Genomic DNA, 17236 nt, shown 5'->3' with positions numbered 1-17236 from the left:
ATCTGGTGTTCATTTAATCTCATTAAAAAGAAAAATAGTCATGGTATGAGGATGGCTTTGATACAATCATTTTGGTGTGCACCATGATGTTATTATGCCATTGATATGTTAGTAAGAGAATAGCATTAGGACGTTATGCTTCAACACCAAGAGAATAGCTAAGCTCACTATTTATCCTTGACCAAGAAATACTATTGGTAAGACAATGATAATATCATCAATATATATTATGATATAAAGCTAGACACTTGTAACAAGCAACTCAAGGGATAAAGCTAGTTAAAATTCAGAATACTGCATACTTTTAAGTGTAAGGAATAATTTTGTTTCCCTATCATGTGATTAAGCATGTTTCTTCAAAGATTTTAAGATTCATATAAATTGCACATACATTCAGCTCCAAATACCAGGCACAAGCTATATATTGTAGTGTATAGTAAAATACCAAGTACGATACATAGGTTTTATATTGCAAAGTTCTAGCTAATTCGCACAAATATTAAATAACAAATGTATTTTTAAAAAATAGCCAAATAAAAATTTATAGGTTACATAAAATCTTCAAGAGATAGTGTAACAAAAAAATAAATTCAGAAGACTCAAATAACAATATAAGAAAAAGGGTGTAACAAGGGACAAAATCAATAAGAAAATAATTATTGCAACCATGCAAGGTTATAAACCAATTCAATAGTAAGGTGTCTTTGGGACATATGGTGGAGATGGAGACTTGTAGTCGACCTTAGGAGAAGGAGAGTAATAAGGTGGTGGTGGGGAGCTGTAGACGTATGGGGGAGGTAGAGACTTGTAGTTGACCTTAGGAGAAGGAGAGTAATAAGGTGGTGGTGGGGAGCTATAGACGTATGGTGGAGGTGGGGACTTGTAGTCGACCTTTGGGGATGGAGAGTAATAAGGTGGTGGTGGGGAGCTGTACACGTATGGTGGAGGTGGAGACTTGTAGTTGACCTTTGGAGATGGAGAGTAATATGGTGGCGGTGGGGAACTGTAGACATATGGTGGAGGTGGAGACTTGTAATCAACCTTTGGGGAAGGAGAGTAATAAGGTGGTGGAGGAGAGCTGTAGACGTATGGTGGAGGTGGAGACTTGTAGTCGACCTTTGGGGATGGAGAGTAATAAGGTGGTGGTGGGGAGCTGTAGACGTATGGGGGAGGTGGAGACTTGTAATCAACCTTTGGGGAAGGAGAGTAATAAGGTGGTGGTGGGGAGCTGTAGACGTATGGTGGAGGTGGCGACTTGTAGTCTACTTTAGGAGAAGGGGAGTAGTAAGTCGGTGGTGGTGGAGATGTGTAAACATATGGTTTCGAATGTGGGGTGTGCTTAGGACCTTGTCTTCTATATTGTAGTGGAGTTGGAGGTGATGCCGAATAGTATGGAGAATACTTTTTAGGTGATGAATAAGGTGATTCGTGTTTGTAAACCGGAGAACTGTATTGGGGTGTTTGAGGGGAGGAGTAAGGATATGCTGTCACTGTAGCCGCGATGGCACTCAAGACCACGACATAAACCATGCAATGCACTCGTCCCACCATTCTTGAGGAGATCATAATACTCATCCCTACTCTTTTGGTTTCTTTGTTTTGGTTATGATTTACTTGGAAATGAAAGTCCTTTATATAGTCTTTTTCTTATGTGTGGGTAAATATTATAGTATCTTCCCAACTTGGGTTCGTGTATGGCACTTTGAAATACATCTAGAGGACGTGCTAAGTTGTTTTTTGTTGGAAAATAGTGATGTGTGGGATGTATGAATAATTATTAGATTCTCTAGCAACTTTCAATAGGCTTAAGATGTTTTCATATTATTCTGTTTCATGTATATTGACTTAACTTGTTTTAAGAACATAAAGAACAAGTTTACTGAAAAATTGTTTAGCCATAACGAAGGTATTACTTTATGTATCACATTCACATGCTATTTAGATTGATACCATAAGAGTTTTGGGTCATGTTTCTTATTGCTGAAGGATGATTATGCAAACATCATATAAACACATAAATTCAATGTTCTATGAATAAAAAACTCTATAATTCTCATTTCTCGTTGTTTACATATGCATATGCTTCTTTAAATGTTTTGTGGCAACAAAAGCACATATCCTTTGTTAATGCTTTAAATTATAACTTATATGTAAAGAACATCTCTGAAAGAAAAGAAGAACTTTTTTGAAGTTCAATCTTTCATTATTGATCTCTTTTTGTCTCGATTTAAACAAGTCGCAATCCATGACAAGACATATGTTTTTAGTTGGCATTGTCTGTTCTCATACCTGCAGTAATTGAATCAATGAGTTTAAGAAAGGCAATGTGATTGTCGCAATCCAACAAATCTTTATTCCTCGATCATATTTCAACCCTCCAATGATACGGCTGAGTCCAGCTCTATTCGGTTAAGTCGAACTGTCCCAAGGATATACTCTGGCAGATCGGTTTCCTCCTTTCCCTGCATTTGCATTTGGAGTTGAACATGTAACTATCTAACCGATGATTGCATTCAAACTAAAAGTTTAAGCACTCCTGTATAAAGATATGATAACTCCAGCAGTGAGACTCTAAACGAACCTCGATCAAGATGGCAAGATCAACAATGAGGCTTGTGACATAACCAAGGACCAGACCAATAACGCTCCTCGCGACAGCCGATGATCCAATATCTACATCAATCTGCAGCACCACGATTTCATAAGAACTCAGCAACTATGTGTGTAATAATTGTCTACATGATCATGCGTCTTTATATAGGACATGTACTGTGTTTTTTTGGACATATCTATTGCAATGAAAGAACGAGAAAACTAGAAACTATTATACCTCCAAAAAATTATCCTGCCTCAGGTACTTGCAGGTTACAGCTTTACCGAGCAAGCAGGCTTTTGTTCCAACAGCACGCTTGACCATCCAATATCCCTGTGATTCACCATGGCTGTTACAATGTAATTAAGATTACTATATTTCAGAGGGGACGTGAAGAGAAGAGTTTACTTACCTGAACAATACTTGGAATTAGCTTAAATCTTGCGTCACGGTAACTGTCACTCCCGTCCACAAATTTTCCCAGGGATGAAGACTTGTTTACAGGTCGATCCGCAGCATAGTAGAGTACCAGACAATAGTTAGGCTTTGCTGGTACCTGAAAAGGGGGAAAAAAAACGTTTTGACTTCTTTCAGATACTAACTTGACCCATAAGAGTTAGATAGCCTTTAAGTAGGGAAAAATGATTGGTTATAAATTGTGATTTTACTATCACAATCACAATCACAATTCCAAAATACGAGAAAATATGTGTGACACATTTTTACAGATAATCAAAGACGAATGAATGGTTTAGCGACACAATATTCATTAAAAGCTTAATCATTTAGGTTGAGGTATTTTCCAACTAGACATTAGCGCTTCCCTATTCAAACAAACTTTTAATAAAAAGACTGACATATACATATAGAGTTTATGTTGCAGATAGTATTCAAACCTGAAGATTGATGACTAGAATGAATGGCAGCTTTTTCCCAGCGTCTGACTACAATAGAGAAAACTTTCAAATCAGGCACATTCAACCACGGGGAGACTATATAATACACGCTTCAACTCATTGATAACTTAAAGAGTATCACCAGACTTAGCCACAATGCGAAAATGGCATACAATGCTGGATGATAAATTGAGGTCCGATGACAAGTCGCACTTAACAATGGTTTTTAATAGGAAAGGGGGCCGCAAGTGCTAGTTAAAGACGGTTCAAGGGAGTACCTGGACAAGACATTTCGGATGCAGGGCGATGTTGTCTACAGCTTTATCAACTTTAAACCAGTCCACGGATACAAGTGTCAGAAGGGGCTCCCCGCCCATCACCTTAAATTACACCATAGATTAAATTTGCACAGTTTAACATGAGGAAACAATTGTTGAAGAGACTTTGTTAGATAATCCAACTCGAGAATCAGAAAATCAATCTGGAAAACTAATACGCACAGTTGTACCCTAAGTTGAGAGATATAAAGAAACTGAAATCAGTATATCAGAAGAAGTTGAGTAATATCGTTAAGTCAAGGAGAATATTTCTACAAAACATGCCCCTCATTGTTTTCTATTCCATTTCAAACAATGTCTGAAATCAACTATAGAATATTAACGTAGGTGCAAGAATTTCAAAGTTACCTTTGCATTATCTTTTAGGTAGGTCTTTCCCCTAATCATAAACCCCATGCCACTAGGAGAGTTCCAGCAATTTGAGTCCTTATCACCATTTCCTTTGCGCAGGGATCCTTGGAACTGACTTGGGTCGATAGTCACAGGACCAACACTAGCGTCTAATACATTACTTGCGCCTGGAGCTAATGTCAAAATAGAGCTGCTATATTAATGCACACTGAGATTGTAAAACAATATAGAAAAATGCTTTTTAATTCTAATTTGTTTTAAATGTTTGTATATTTACAAGTTGTTCCCTTTTTCCTGACATAGAACTCAAGAATGGACTAGTTACAAAATGGTAACTACAACACCTATATAGATTTTTTCATTCTCATCTAAATAAAGTAGTTCTTTGTAAACAAAATGCTTGCATATACATATCAAGCCATACACTCTGAAACTTTTGATTAACTTTGGGAACAAATACTGATAAGAGGTCCTCAAGTTACTTATTATAGATATAAATCATACATATATTGATTCCATTATACTACCTATGTGAGTCATTGGTATACTTAGTCGTTGGAAAACTTAATGGACTAGCAAAAAAAGTAAAGAGAAAACCTTTAGGCCGCTTCAAAGATAAACTAGCAATTGCCCATGAAACATTCTTCAGTTTTACTTTTATCTCCTGTTTTTAACATTGAAACAACAGAATTCAATATTATTTTAATAATTTCAATACAACTTTCTCACCTCATGGGCACAAATATTTCTTAGGAACTTTGAACATCTTAGAACAGCTTTTTGCCTTTTCATTTTAGTATATCTAGGGCTGAAGTATAGGCAGTGATTAGGAGGTTTATCAGTTTTCCCAAGGAGTTACCTGTTTATACCAAGAGAAACGCTTTCTGTGTTTTTGGGTGTTTTATTTTAATCCTTCTGGTTAAGGATTAGATTAAGAAGATCTTCTGAGTGTTTTATTTCTCTCCATGATTCTTTATTTTGTAAATATGAAAAAAATTTCTATATTGACAAGAAGATATCAAAACCAAGTAGTTACCTTATTGTCCTGCTCGTCATCATCTTCATCGCTTTCCTCTTCATCAGATGATGAGTCTGTGGCATCATAAAACTGCTCCTCCATTTCCTCATCTACATATTCACCATTGGAGACATCTGGTAACTTGGACTCTATAACCGTTGCAGAAGTTTCATACTTGAAGGCTGGGTTTGCTCCAATGTACTCCTTCAGACCTGATATACCATTAACAAGAACTTGAAACAAAAACCATGTAGAACTTGAAACAAAACCCGTGTGGAACTTGTGACATCTAATGTAGTCAGAGTTCAGGCATATACTTTTAATAGCATGCCAGCTAAAGCTTATTAGTTTCTATGCCCAAAAAAGAAACTTCCAATTGTTGCAAACACGAAGCATAATACATGTATACTTATCCCAAACAAGTGTGGATAGTGAACGCTAATCTATATCACAAGACAAATAAATCTTCAGATGTGCTCACAAGAGTCTCCATTTCTCAATAGATGTTATATATACCACAAAGATAACATCTCGACTTCTTACTCATTTTTTGTGTTCATACTCTAAAATAAGATCTGGAAGGAGATAGTCATGCATCTAACCTGCTACTTGGAGAAGTAATGCATATGGAATAGTCTTTTCAAACTTTGAGTAGCTAGTTCTCTTCCATTTGCACCAACGTTTAGAGTGGATTTCTAGCATATGTGTGACAAGACAACTTGCAGTCTCTGCATCGCTGCGCTTTTTTAAGCTTCTGATTTCCCAAGTGGATGCTAAAATCAACAAGAACAAAAAAGAAATGGAAGTTTTAGAAGAATGGGGTATATACCTTGATAGGCATTGTGTAAGTCCACAGTAAGCAAGAGCACTACAGATTCAGTGAGTAAGAAGAAAGGCAACATATACAATAAAGTAAGTAAAAATGGAAAGACAGTAGAATAAAACACTAGACCAGCATCCCATATGATATGGTTTACAAGCCAATAAAATTTCCCCAAGCCTAAAATTCAGTTCTAGATTTTGTAAGCTAGCTGCAGAACACAACACAATTGCAGAGACAGATGGGCAAGTAAGCACAAGCAACTAAGTATACACAGAACCTCTGGCTATAGAAGTACCAATTCAGAACAGATTAGTGTTGGAAACACTTGCATAGTAACAAGGAGACTGTATTGCCACCAGACATGCAGCATAGTGAAAAAGGCAAACACTACGAAAAGAAAGGTTAAAAGAAAATATCTTACGTGTAATATCTGTTCGTCGATATCCAGACTTTGGAGGCCGTTTCTTATGTACTGCTGGAAATTGTAAGATTGCTGCATACAAAAATACAGCATGAGAAAATGAATAGCTTGAGATATTCAATTAAATACAACTACAGCCCAAACACTTCACTAACCACCTAGTGACATGGCTTATATTAATCTCTACCATTATGCATAGACAAACCAGACACCAGATTGGTAAAGAAAAAAATATCTAGAATAGATTGTTCTCTACTTACTATATGTTCCGTCTTGCCCACGAACCCACTGTCTAGAGAAGATAAAGTCTCTCTTCGATTGCCATCTGCAGAAGATACTATTTAACCAATCAGTTTAATGAAAAAACTGTAAGTGTAAAGCTATTCACTGAATGAAGTGATAGATGCAAAAAAATATACAACATGCCTAAACAACATACCGTGAAAGATATTTAGGATCGTATACACAGTAAATAACATCATAGTGGCCCTCGTATGAGTCTATCTTTTCTGAATCACCTGTTACTGCATCCCACCTGTGTGGATAGTTAGAAAGGTCCAAGTACCAAAAGACATCTATCTATATATTCAAAGAAATGAGCTTACTCGTATCTTTGTTGTTTGTCAATATTCAAAAGCACTTCGAACACAGAATCTGCACTAGCTTCAACTACAGCAACTGCTTTCACAAGAACTCCTCGACCAGCCTAAAGAAGAATTGATCAGAACCTGACTACCTGAGGGGCCTTCTAAGCATTCAACAAATAATTGAATACAGCCAATTACAGGTCTTCCCAGTGAACTACCAGTTGCAAAACAACCAAGTACAAATATTAATTTTCACCTTAGCTTGACATAAATTATCGCTATTATTATAAATGCATAAGTTCTGGAGATGAGAAAACTTAGTTATAGGATCTAATTTAAAATTGTTACCTTGCCAATAAGAATTAGTAAGATGCAAATCACAAGATAGCAAATATTATAATGGAAGAATAAAATAAGATGGTTCAGTTTCCATTCCTCTGGGAATAATTTAACGCAATTCAGAAGGACAAAAGACCCAATCGTCTCCCACACCAATGTACTAATGGCTTTTTCAACCCGTAGACCAATCTCTTCTCATTGGTCCGAATTTATAATCCAAGCAGTTCTGCTATAGTTGGAAATGTATTCTCTGAATAAAAGTAAATATACCTTGAAGTTAGCCACATCTTCAAAAATCCTAACACCTGCAAACAATATACAGAAAAATATATAATTGAATGTTATGTATAAAGAGCAAGCAAAGAAAAAGATCAACATGTTTAGGCATTATAGTCTCGAAATTCTGAACAATAAGGACTACTATATTACCATACAACCTTCAGATTAGTGATTAAAAACAGCCACCTAAATAAACTGGACAAGTATGTCTGCATTCTTTCAGTTTTTATGAGTCTACTACAATTATAAATGATAGAGAAGTATACATAATAAAAAGGAGACACCACATTAAATGCATTTTAAAGCATGGTTATCGCGTAAATAAATGGGACATTCTAATTGACCCCACTATTGGTTCAGTAGATGAAAAACTGTTATGAGTAGGTTGTCTGATATCAAAACTCGACTGTGTACTGCCAAACATACCATTGATTGTACGTACACATTTCCACATATGTGCCTCGATTGCATCTCCATTGTCACCACCCTCGTAGAAACCATCACCTCTGACCTCATTAACCAAGGTAGAGGATTGCCTCAAAAGAGTCTCTGGACCTGTCAGTTTAAGAACATAATCACACATCTTTGTTTTGGACGAAAAGTAACTATCAGGTGAACCCTAGTCTTGTTCATGAATAACCACTTGATAAAGATATTAAGAAATCAATTTAACTAAGGAACCAGACCTATCAATGCATAATAAACTCAAGAATTGAAGGATTATAACTATTGTTTCAATAATATATAGAGGAGATGAGGATAATATATATTTGAATATGGTATCGATCTAGTTTTATGAGAAATAATCAGAATCTTTAGCACACACATTACCCCAGTATATCATTTTGCATGTGCCCAACACAAAGATAGGGGGGATTAGGAAATAGCAAAGAATTCTAGAGTAACTTTTTTAAAATGTAAGATTTGACGATTCCTTTATAAGCTACTACACAAATTATACACTATATATATGAGAAAGTTGACTAAATAACATGACAGCATTTTCACTTCCTCTTTTGAAAAACCATGTCTGAACGTTTAGGCATACTTGTGGAAGATTCTGGAGCTAAACAAGTCCATAAACTTGAGATAAAGCATATTACCTTGCCCAATTCGGATAAGCTTTTTTAACCCATAAGCATAACGCCTTACTCTAGGTCGATGTCCTTCCAGATCGATGCTTCAAAAAACAAAAAATACAAGAGTGTGATTCAGCAGTACGTAGTGGACTTTTACTATTGGAGACAATCTCATCTGGTTAAGAACAGAGACTATAACATCAGAATGTTATGCATTTTCTGTTGGAAGAGCCTCATCTTCTCCGTAATTGAACAGTTAGTCCCCCAAAACAGGAATTAAGTAGCTACTAGTAAATATCATCTAAGGCACTAATAATATGATAATTAGATCATACTTGGCCTCCACGCTTAACTTCGTTCTTGTGCTTCCGCCTCTCGATAGTGCATATTCCGCCTTCCAAAACAGGATAAAGCAGTAATCGGAATTTATTTTGAAAGTTATAGCTAATACCTCATCCCAATAAGCATTATATTAATGCTCCAACAATAGCAAAATGAACTGTAAAAGTAGCCAATCATATGCAAGGAAAACTTCAATACATTACATGATGCTATACAACTTGGACACAGTCTCCGTAGTACCTGCTGTTTTGCTTCCTCAAAAGCCTCCACCCATTTCAAGGCTTCTCCAGCAGTAGCACAAGCAATCTAAAATACAGTTTCCAGAAAGAAAAAAAAGTTATTTAATGCACCTGGGTTAATCTAGAAACAATATAATTCTAGATTCTGATATGTACTTTCATGGTAACAAAACTGTTTACAAACGAACTTCAAGGCATTTGCTCAAAAAGTTAACTAATTGGTTCATCCAAGTGTGCAATTACACAAAACAAATCGTAGGCCTTCCACAGAGCAAACTCATCATGTTCACAGTGGCAAGCTTTAAGTATAGTGAGCATTTGGCACAAGCATTTGTCACAAGTATATTGCAAAGATGGAAATTGAACTTACTTCTCCTTTTTTAGACTCGTCCAACCGGTTATAGAACCTTATCACGTACACATCCTACAAAATACAATAGAAATAAACTAGTAAGTGTACTTGTTTCATTTAGACTCAAACTCTCATTTATAAGAGCATACAACTAATATGCAAAACAGGGAAAAACAGATCTATAATTTACGCAGATTGCAGTTATAGAAGCTGAGACTGAAATGAATTACCCCCTGATTAACTTTTCGACGTCCTAGCTCTTCAACCATCATTGTCGGCCCTATAACACCACGCCTTATAGGTTTCTATAGAAACAAAAAAAAAAAATCAAACGGATATAATAGAATTTCAAAACACATCAAAAAAAAACAACCAACCAACATCTAAGTACAGCACTATATCCTTCAGTAATGCAACAATGGATTCAAAACCATGAAAAACCTTGATAAACAAAGATCACGACCCAATAACACACCTACACAGTTCTTACTGATAGATACCATATACTTACCATTTTCATAAACTAAGCAAAGAAACAGTTCCCTATGAAATTTCCAAGCAACCAAGCAAAATTTTCAACAGCCACGGTTGTTTCTTGTAACACCCAGATTCTCAAACACTAAATATACTAAAGATTCAAGCAAAATTCCCAAAAAAAAAATCCAGAAAACACCAAAATCAAGGGAAAGGGAATTACAATGTCAGGGTTCTCGTGAGGATCTCTTTTATACATCTCAACGTATTTGCCTCTAATGAAAAGGAAACGGAGATTACAGTACTCATGACCGATCTTATTCACACCCAAATGATACACCCATCCAAAACACTCAAAGGTTCCTCCTCCTCCTTCTCCGCCGCCGCTGCTACGACTACTACTTCCACTATCATTAACATCTCCGGTGAAACTAACTCTTCCGAGGTTCCCGGAAACATTCTTCTCCGATCCTTCGCCGGTAACAACTTTCTTCGATCCAGGCGACGTCATCGCCTCCTTCCACCGGATCAATCAAACGCGAAACACACAGATTCGAATCGTTCGTTGCTTCATTCAATTTTCAATTTTAGAATCCACTTTTTTTTTTTTTTTGTTCGTCCTCTTCAATTATGGAGGTTGGGTTTGGGTTCATTGATTCTGAGCCTACTACTCTACGACAAATTTATGTTATCCAATATAAACATTCCACGTCACGTAAATGCTAATGTATGTTTGTGTTTTTGCTATTTTCTTACTTTGCTGCATTAAAACAAAAAATTAGGTGAGATTGTGGACATGTTGGATAAAGTTAAAGTTAAATTCATTATTACGCTTTCAGTTAATAAGGTTGAAAAAAACTTACCCAAAACAAAATAGTTGACAGATATTGCATTCTTGTGTGAAAAAAAAAAACAAAACCAAATGTGCCGAATGGAAACCGAACCGAAATTAGTGTAACCAAAATTAACTAAAAATCGAATAGATTTTACACTCTGAAACTATGATCCAAAAGTATCTGAAACTGAATCGTACCAAAGCAAAACCAAATCGAGAACCGAAGAGATATATGAAATATCTGAAATACAATTCTTTACCTGAAAGTATTAGTTATTTTAGACTGAAAAACTAAAAAGTTTCCAAAAATATAAAGATAACTAAATAATCAAACGAAAAAACCAAATTATCTAAATACTTGAATCAAAACCAAACCAAAAGTATTTAAAATTTTTTGAAAACACTAAAAATATCCGAAATATACCTGAATTAACTCAAAATATCGGAAGTTTTTGGTTAGAACCAAAACAAAAAAAAAAACTCAAAAATAATTTTGGTGTTAGATCGGTTTCTTATTTAAATTCCCGAACCAAACCAAAATGGAAAGGAAGCAAACCGAGACCAAACAAAAAAACTTTTAAAAAAACAAATGGATAATAATTTGAATTTCAATATCCGATCCAAAAACCAAAAATACTGAACCGAGATCGAACCGAAAATCCAAATGCCGAGGACTAGTTTAAGATTTTGCCATAATATCCAGTTACTTTATAATATGGCTAGGACTAGTTCAAGCTTTTGCCATAATATCTAATTACTTTATAATATGGTTAAAGATTTATCATCCAACGCCACAAGTGGTACCAATTTTCCTTGCATGTGGGAAATACGGATAGAGACCATTCGTCTACCAATCAGAAGAAGAAGTTTCCTAAGCTCAAAATAGAGAAAAGCTCATAGCATTACCAACTAGAAATCAAAGTTAGCTGCCATTAGGAGACTGATGACCAACTAGAAATCAAAGCCGTCGTAGTAGACGAGAATGTTCTTGGATGTACGTGATTTGGCTTTCATATATATGTATCAAAGTGAGGTTACTCTTTTGGTTATGTGTCACTATTTAATACAATAATCACAATTTCGTTTGCCCCAAATTCAGATTATCAACACTTTGAGACATAATCAAAGTAGAGAAACTATGGACAAAAAGTAGCAGCATCACTCTAGGTTTCGTAGATGAGCAACAACATTAGCTTCCTTGCTTTACGAAAACACGCTGCTCAAGAACCCCCTGCAAGTATCCCTAACATTTAGCTTTACACACATGCACATATCCATCCTCATTTGTATAACTAAGTCGTGTTCATTACCAGATTCCTGACGGCTTCTTGCTTTGATCCCTGAATGTGGAAAAAACATTCTCAGTTATTGTTCAAAATGATTATAAAGCCAGTGTTTTAAGAAGCACTATTGGAAACAATTTTACCGCGATTTTCCAGAGAAGGCATCATCGATTTGCTCAGGGGTTGGCCTTTCAGAGAACGTTGCTAGCAAGACATATTTCTCCTTTCCGTCTTCCTCGTTCACCCTCTTGTAAAGCTCATACCGGTAAGGATAAGACATCCTGACCAAATTCAGGTCAAAGATTCAGAATGAATTGACATTGATAACAATACCTCACAACCTAACAACTGTACCTTAGAGCACCCATAATCGGGTATTGTGTTCCCAAATAATAGAGGAGCCGGAATACATAGCAGTTGTCAAACGTTAAGGCATATTCAAGCCTTTGCTCCCTGCCCATTGTCTGAGACACCAAGGAAATTATAAGCAATGTAACCTTTCTATCAGATGGTTAGGAAATCATTGTGTGTGCTTACTTGCATTATTCCACTTGAAGCGGGTAAGTCCTGAATGTAATAAAGTTTTATCAAACATGTAACACACAAAAGATAACAATTTTACCACATAATCTTTGTATAGAAAATACACACAAAAATGTACCTTGAGGCGAGGATTAATAAGTACAACTGGCCTTTTCCCAGCAGCAGTAGTCATCGCTTGTAGATCCTAACAAAAGAATTCAGTATATTTTATTATAAGATGAGATGACTCTGTTCAAGTGAATGACTACTTCTAGCATTTCAAAGCACCTTACATCTATAATACAGTTCCCAACCGCATTTTGTGGAGCCACTAAAATAAATATATCGTCGTCTTCATCAACTTCTTTACCTCCTGTCATCGCGGACACAGCTTTGTTCATATATGCCTCAAAAGAATCAAAGAGCAGGATAATGTGTTTTTAATTGTATCCAGACAAATATATCTAACTTCTTATGCATCACAAGTTTGATTGTGTACACACAACAATATTCTGAGATGGTGCAGTTCTTGTAAGATTCTCTTGTTACTAAACTCAGACAAAATGGACTATGATAATGTCGAGAGGTATTTTTTAGTGTTTTGCCGATATATTTTGTAAAGTACTGAGTTTCGTATGTTACCAATTGCACCAAGCTTGACGAAAGTTCCCAAAGTTTCATCATCACCCCAGTCCATATATTCTAAAATCTTTCTAGTGCCTGCCAACTGCAGTGGCATCCCAGCGAGTGCACCTTCCCCCATTGAACCCTGAACACAAACCTGGAAAGGGGAAAGAAGCTGACTGAAAGAGAATATCCAAGTGAGACATCACTGAGTCTACCAAACCAATGTATACCTTCACTCGTTTTCCATCGTCAGCAAATGATAACGCTAGAGTTCGGACAAGTTCCATCAAGGTTCCTATCCGGTAAACATCCTATATATATCACAATAGCTTGTGAGTTTTGATAAAACTTGTGAAGCATTAGAAATAATAGAAAATAACTAGTGAAATGAATAACTGACCATTTCCGGATTTAGCTCTGGGATATTTATGTCCACCTAATCATTTGTAACAGTATCAGTCAAGTCAAACCTAACATGCTACACTGCAAATAGATTTGTGGGGATCAGCTCACCCGAAGACGTGAGTTCCCGTCCTTGATAGATCTAATTGTGGCTTGCAGGACATCTTCGTAAAAATAAGCCCTGATATCCCTCGAATGTGGAATGTTATTCAGTCTCGTCGGTATTCCTCTCCATTTATCCTGGAAGAAATGTTACATGACATAGATAAGAAAAACTCCAAATTTACTTCCTTCTACTTGCTACTTGGTAGCTTCAAAGAGAAGTATTATTTACGAACCTGAACAGGAGATGCTTTATCTGCAAGGACCTGTTTCAGAATTAGCGTCGCATGCATACAGTGGGAATCAAATCAAAGTTAAACAAGGAGTAAAAGGAATAATTTAGTCCTACAAAAGAATGATTGACCATAAAATCTTCAAACATACTAAGGGAAGTTAAGAATGATGGTATCAAAACTATAAGAACACCATAAAGATGGGTTTTTTTTTCTAATGGACACAAAGAGACGGATTACTGAAGAAAGCATTTTCTAAATAACCTAAAGTAGAGACTTGACAAAAGTTAAGATTGGGAAAACTCATCTTGAACTGGAAAACACTGACCCTGCTATCAAGAATGGCACCACGAAAAATAATCATATACAAATGTGTGACTACTTGCCAGTCTTTATCATTCTGTTTAACTGTATCTGAGACAATAGAGTCTGCGTCTCCTCGAAAACCACTTCTTTTGGCCTGTTTGCATCAATCTGTGTTTGAATGGGATGGTACCAAACCAAAGTTATAAATGATGGTATCCCAATACTTTTAAGAACTAAAGCAAGAAAGGAAAAAAATTGCCTAATACCTTGACCATAACATCCGAGTATGCAGAAATAATCGCTTCAGAATTTTGTTTGTATATCTGCAGACGTGCTTTTACCTTCACCAAACTAAACAAATGAGATTACAGTTAAAGATAGTTAAAGATTGAGGAAGCGAGTAATAAGTCCTAAGTCTTACCTTCTCCTCTGTATCATCAGGGCGTGTAACCAGTCTTGCTTTAATTTCATCTGATTCTGGAGGGTAATTTTTAATGTGATAAATTTTTCCAGTCACTGGATCCAACCTCCTACCAACACATCTGTCGATTAGAATTTCATCAGGAACCTGTTATTAAGAACGGAAAATAAGCAAAGAACCATAGACACATATAATATTGCCTTTAACACCTATTGAGAAAATGGATACCATACGCAATAAGAGCAATTTGCACGTACATCTAATAAAAGAAAAATGTCAGGTTTGACGTTCAGTTTGTCCAGACTTTGTGCCTGAGCAAAACTTCGAGGAAATCCATCAAGAAGCCATCCTTTCTCTTTAGCATCTTCACGTGATAATCTTCCAGCCACCATCTAGAAAAGTAGTAGATATCAGAGGAAGAATGATAGAAATAATATATATATGAAGAAGGTAAGTGAAATCAGTACCGCGATAACAATCTCATCTGGAACCAAACTACCAGAATTCATGAACTCTTTTGCTCTCTTTCCAATATCTGTCCCGGCTGAAACTTCTGCCCTCAAGAGATCTCCCGTTGATATGTGCACCAAACCAAACTGCATGGGCAAGAAAGAAAAACCTGACATGATCTACAACTAAACATGCAAACATCAACAGCATAATCTTAAACATAGTGAAGATGCTGAAGGTAAAAAAAAGAAAAAAGAATAGGGTTACAAAACTAAAACAAGAGCAGATATTTCCTATGTTGTTTACAAGCTCTGCTCGTTCTCCTTTTCATACGACACAACATCCATATCGTATTACTTAACGGTTTCACAGATTCTAGTTCGACATCGTGTTTAAACACAGAGAGAAGATCATATACATTGTTTTGTTACTATAAAATGCATATTCTGGATTCTTGGTTTCACAGAATTCACGGAAATAGACAACTTTTTGTATATACTATACTTAGTCAGAACACCATTCTTGACTACTCGTTAACTCATCTAATTAACTACACTGCATCATGACATCCAAATTACACCATTGTTATCACAAAAGATTCAAGATGGACTGATAACAGTAGTCACATGTTAAACTCACAGATGCACTAATAAAAGCTCTCTATCCAGCAGAGTTTCATTGAAAGATATCCAAAACATATATACATGTTAACATATCGAAAAAGATTCATGTACACCATAAGATTTGGTGTTTATTAGTTATCATGGTTATACAAACTAATGCAATGTATCATTTGTGTTGTCATACAGAGAATCACTAAACAAGAAACAGAGAAGTGAAATAGATTACCTTGTTCACAATGAGCTCACATTGAGTACCTTTACCCGAAGCAGGTGCTCCCGAAATCATCACCTTCAATGGCTCATTTGTCGAACACCTAATCTACACTCCAAATCACATTAATTCTCCAAATTGACCAAATTATATGATTACACATTTGAGTAAACTGGATTGAATCAGTAATTAGAAGAAATACCTGAGAATTGGAAGTGGAGGAGGAGTGAGAAGTCCGGTGAGGAACGACGGAGAAGGAGAGACGACGGCGGAGGCTATGGTGACGACGGCGGATCGGTGAGCGTAAGAGAGGGAAGGAAGGAGACGAAGGAGGAAGCGATGAAGTGGAAACAGAGGAGCGAGATGAAGAGAAATGAGCAGAGGTGAGAGAAAGAGACGCCATTGCTACAATCCTTGTTTCGTGAGTTGGATTGGATGATCATGAATACAACATTTTTCTCTGGACTGGATTTTTCTAAACGGAGAAGGAAAAAAATAAAAATATATATCCAAATGTTTTGTCGTGACTCGTATCCATTGTGATGAAAAATGTTGATGATGACAAGTGTATGATTGTATCTGTGGTCTAGTAGAGCTGTAGAGGGTAGAGTTTATTTCTCTTTTATTCTTAGTTTTAGGTTTTTTTTTAATAACTTCTCCACATTTTTATTTTCAGTTTACCAATTACAAAAAAATGATATACAAATTATAATTTTTATTTTAATCTTGAAATTTTAATTTTAAACTTGATATAATATCCCTATATTAGTAAAAGAGAAGTACAAAAATTTCGTGGGTCGTGTTATTTCAGAAATTTTTAAAAATATTACCCGATTAGATTAAATGGATACTTAGAAAACGAATCACAATTAGGATATGGATATGACCCGTTAATAAATTGACATTTCATAAAAGTGTTGGCCATCAATAAGTTTCCAGATTGCCTCGTCGATGCCATATTTACTATCCCACTAACTTAGGATACTTTGTTATTGCTAACAAATCTATTTACGGAAAACAATATTAAACGATTTTTCAAAATAATTAACTAAACTCTCAATCTTTACAAATAATAACATATCTACAGTCG

The 17236-nt window shown here is 35.8% G+C and overlaps 3 protein-coding genes across 5 annotated transcripts; all 3 read right to left on the bottom strand.

Moving 5' to 3' along the window:
- Positions 1–603: 603 nt before the first annotated feature.
- LOC17880536 (extensin-2) lies at positions 604–1575 on the bottom strand. Of its 2 annotated transcripts, XM_023778372.1 has the most exons (2): positions 1425–1575; positions 604–1346 (listed from the first exon to the last, which is right to left on the bottom strand). In XM_023778372.1, the coding sequence occupies exons 1-2, from the start codon at positions 1573–1575 to the stop codon at positions 688–690; spliced, it is 810 nt and encodes a 269-aa protein (XP_023634140.1). In that variant the 3' UTR covers positions 604–687. The 2 variants fall into 2 exon arrangements, with proteins under 2 accessions (XP_023634140.1, XP_006285273.2); XM_006285211.2 differs by having other exon boundaries at positions 604–1575.
- Positions 1576–2164: 589 nt separating this feature from the next.
- Positions 2165–10764, bottom strand: LOC17878238 (protein ENHANCED DISEASE RESISTANCE 2). Of its 2 annotated transcripts, none has more exons than XM_023778369.1 (22): positions 10355–10764; positions 9888–9962; positions 9676–9729; positions 9307–9372; positions 9060–9118; positions 8749–8825; positions 8072–8200; positions 7637–7671; positions 7046–7146; positions 6880–6975; positions 6701–6777; positions 6441–6512; positions 5799–5969; positions 5215–5408; positions 4776–4842; positions 4176–4351; positions 3768–3869; positions 3490–3537; positions 3006–3149; positions 2831–2926; positions 2582–2683; positions 2165–2462 (listed from the first exon to the last, which is right to left on the bottom strand). In XM_023778369.1, the coding sequence occupies exons 1-22, from the start codon at positions 10640–10642 to the stop codon at positions 2370–2372; spliced, it is 2322 nt and encodes a 773-aa protein (XP_023634137.1). In that variant the 5' UTR covers positions 10643–10764; the 3' UTR covers positions 2165–2369. The 2 variants fall into 2 exon arrangements, with proteins under 2 accessions (XP_023634137.1, XP_006285758.1); XM_006285696.2 differs by having other exon boundaries at positions 6701–6765.
- Positions 10765–11959: 1195 nt separating this feature from the next.
- LOC17877464 (adenylate kinase 5, chloroplastic) lies at positions 11960–16631 on the bottom strand. Its single transcript, XM_006286157.2, has 19 exons — positions 16349–16631; positions 16162–16254; positions 15330–15458; positions 15120–15254; positions 14863–15009; positions 14708–14782; positions 14522–14609; positions 14139–14158; positions 13912–14040; positions 13799–13834; positions 13629–13709; positions 13414–13552; positions 13065–13144; positions 12911–12976; positions 12787–12816; positions 12604–12713; positions 12393–12530; positions 12277–12306; positions 11960–12197 (listed from the first exon to the last, which is right to left on the bottom strand). The coding sequence occupies exons 1-19, from the start codon at positions 16547–16549 to the stop codon at positions 12170–12172; spliced, it is 1755 nt and encodes a 584-aa protein (XP_006286219.2). The 5' UTR covers positions 16550–16631; the 3' UTR covers positions 11960–12169.
- Positions 16632–17236: the final 605 nt, after the last annotated feature.

The sequence above is a fragment of the Capsella rubella genome, unplaced genomic scaffold (genome assembly GCF_000375325.1).
Source record: "Capsella rubella cultivar Monte Gargano unplaced genomic scaffold, Caprub1_0 scaffold_7, whole genome shotgun sequence".
Lineage (NCBI taxonomy): Eukaryota > Viridiplantae > Streptophyta > Magnoliopsida > Brassicales > Brassicaceae > Capsella > Capsella rubella.
This window is presented reverse-complemented; position numbering and strand designations above follow the sequence as displayed.

Coding starts and splice junctions, on each gene's coding strand:
- LOC17878238 (XM_023778369.1), bottom strand. CDS start 10,642: ATGACGTCGCCTGGATCGAAGAAAGTTGTTACCGGCGAAGGATCGGAG. Junction 4,352..4,775: donor ATCTTTGAAGCGGCCTAAAG/GTTTTCTCTTTA, acceptor TTTTGACATTAG/CTCCAGGCGCAAGTAATGTA. Junction 3,538..3,767: donor ATCCGAAATGTCTTGTCCAG/GTACTCCCTTGA, acceptor TCTCTATTGTAG/TCAGACGCTGGGAAAAAGCT.
- LOC17877464 (XM_006286157.2), bottom strand. CDS start 16,549: ATGGCGTCTCTTTCTCTCACCTCTGCTCATTTCTCTTCATCTCGCTCC. Junction 14,159..14,521: donor AAACAGAATGATAAAGACTG/GCAAGTAGTCAC, acceptor AGGTCCTTGCAG/ATAAAGCATCTCCTGTTCAG. Junction 13,835..13,911: donor ACGGGAACTCACGTCTTCGG/GTGAGCTGATCC, acceptor ACAAATGATTAG/GTGGACATAAATATCCCAGA.
- LOC17880536 (XM_006285211.2), bottom strand. CDS start 1,575: ATGAGTATTATGATCTCCTCAAGAATGGTGGGACGAGTGCATTGCATG.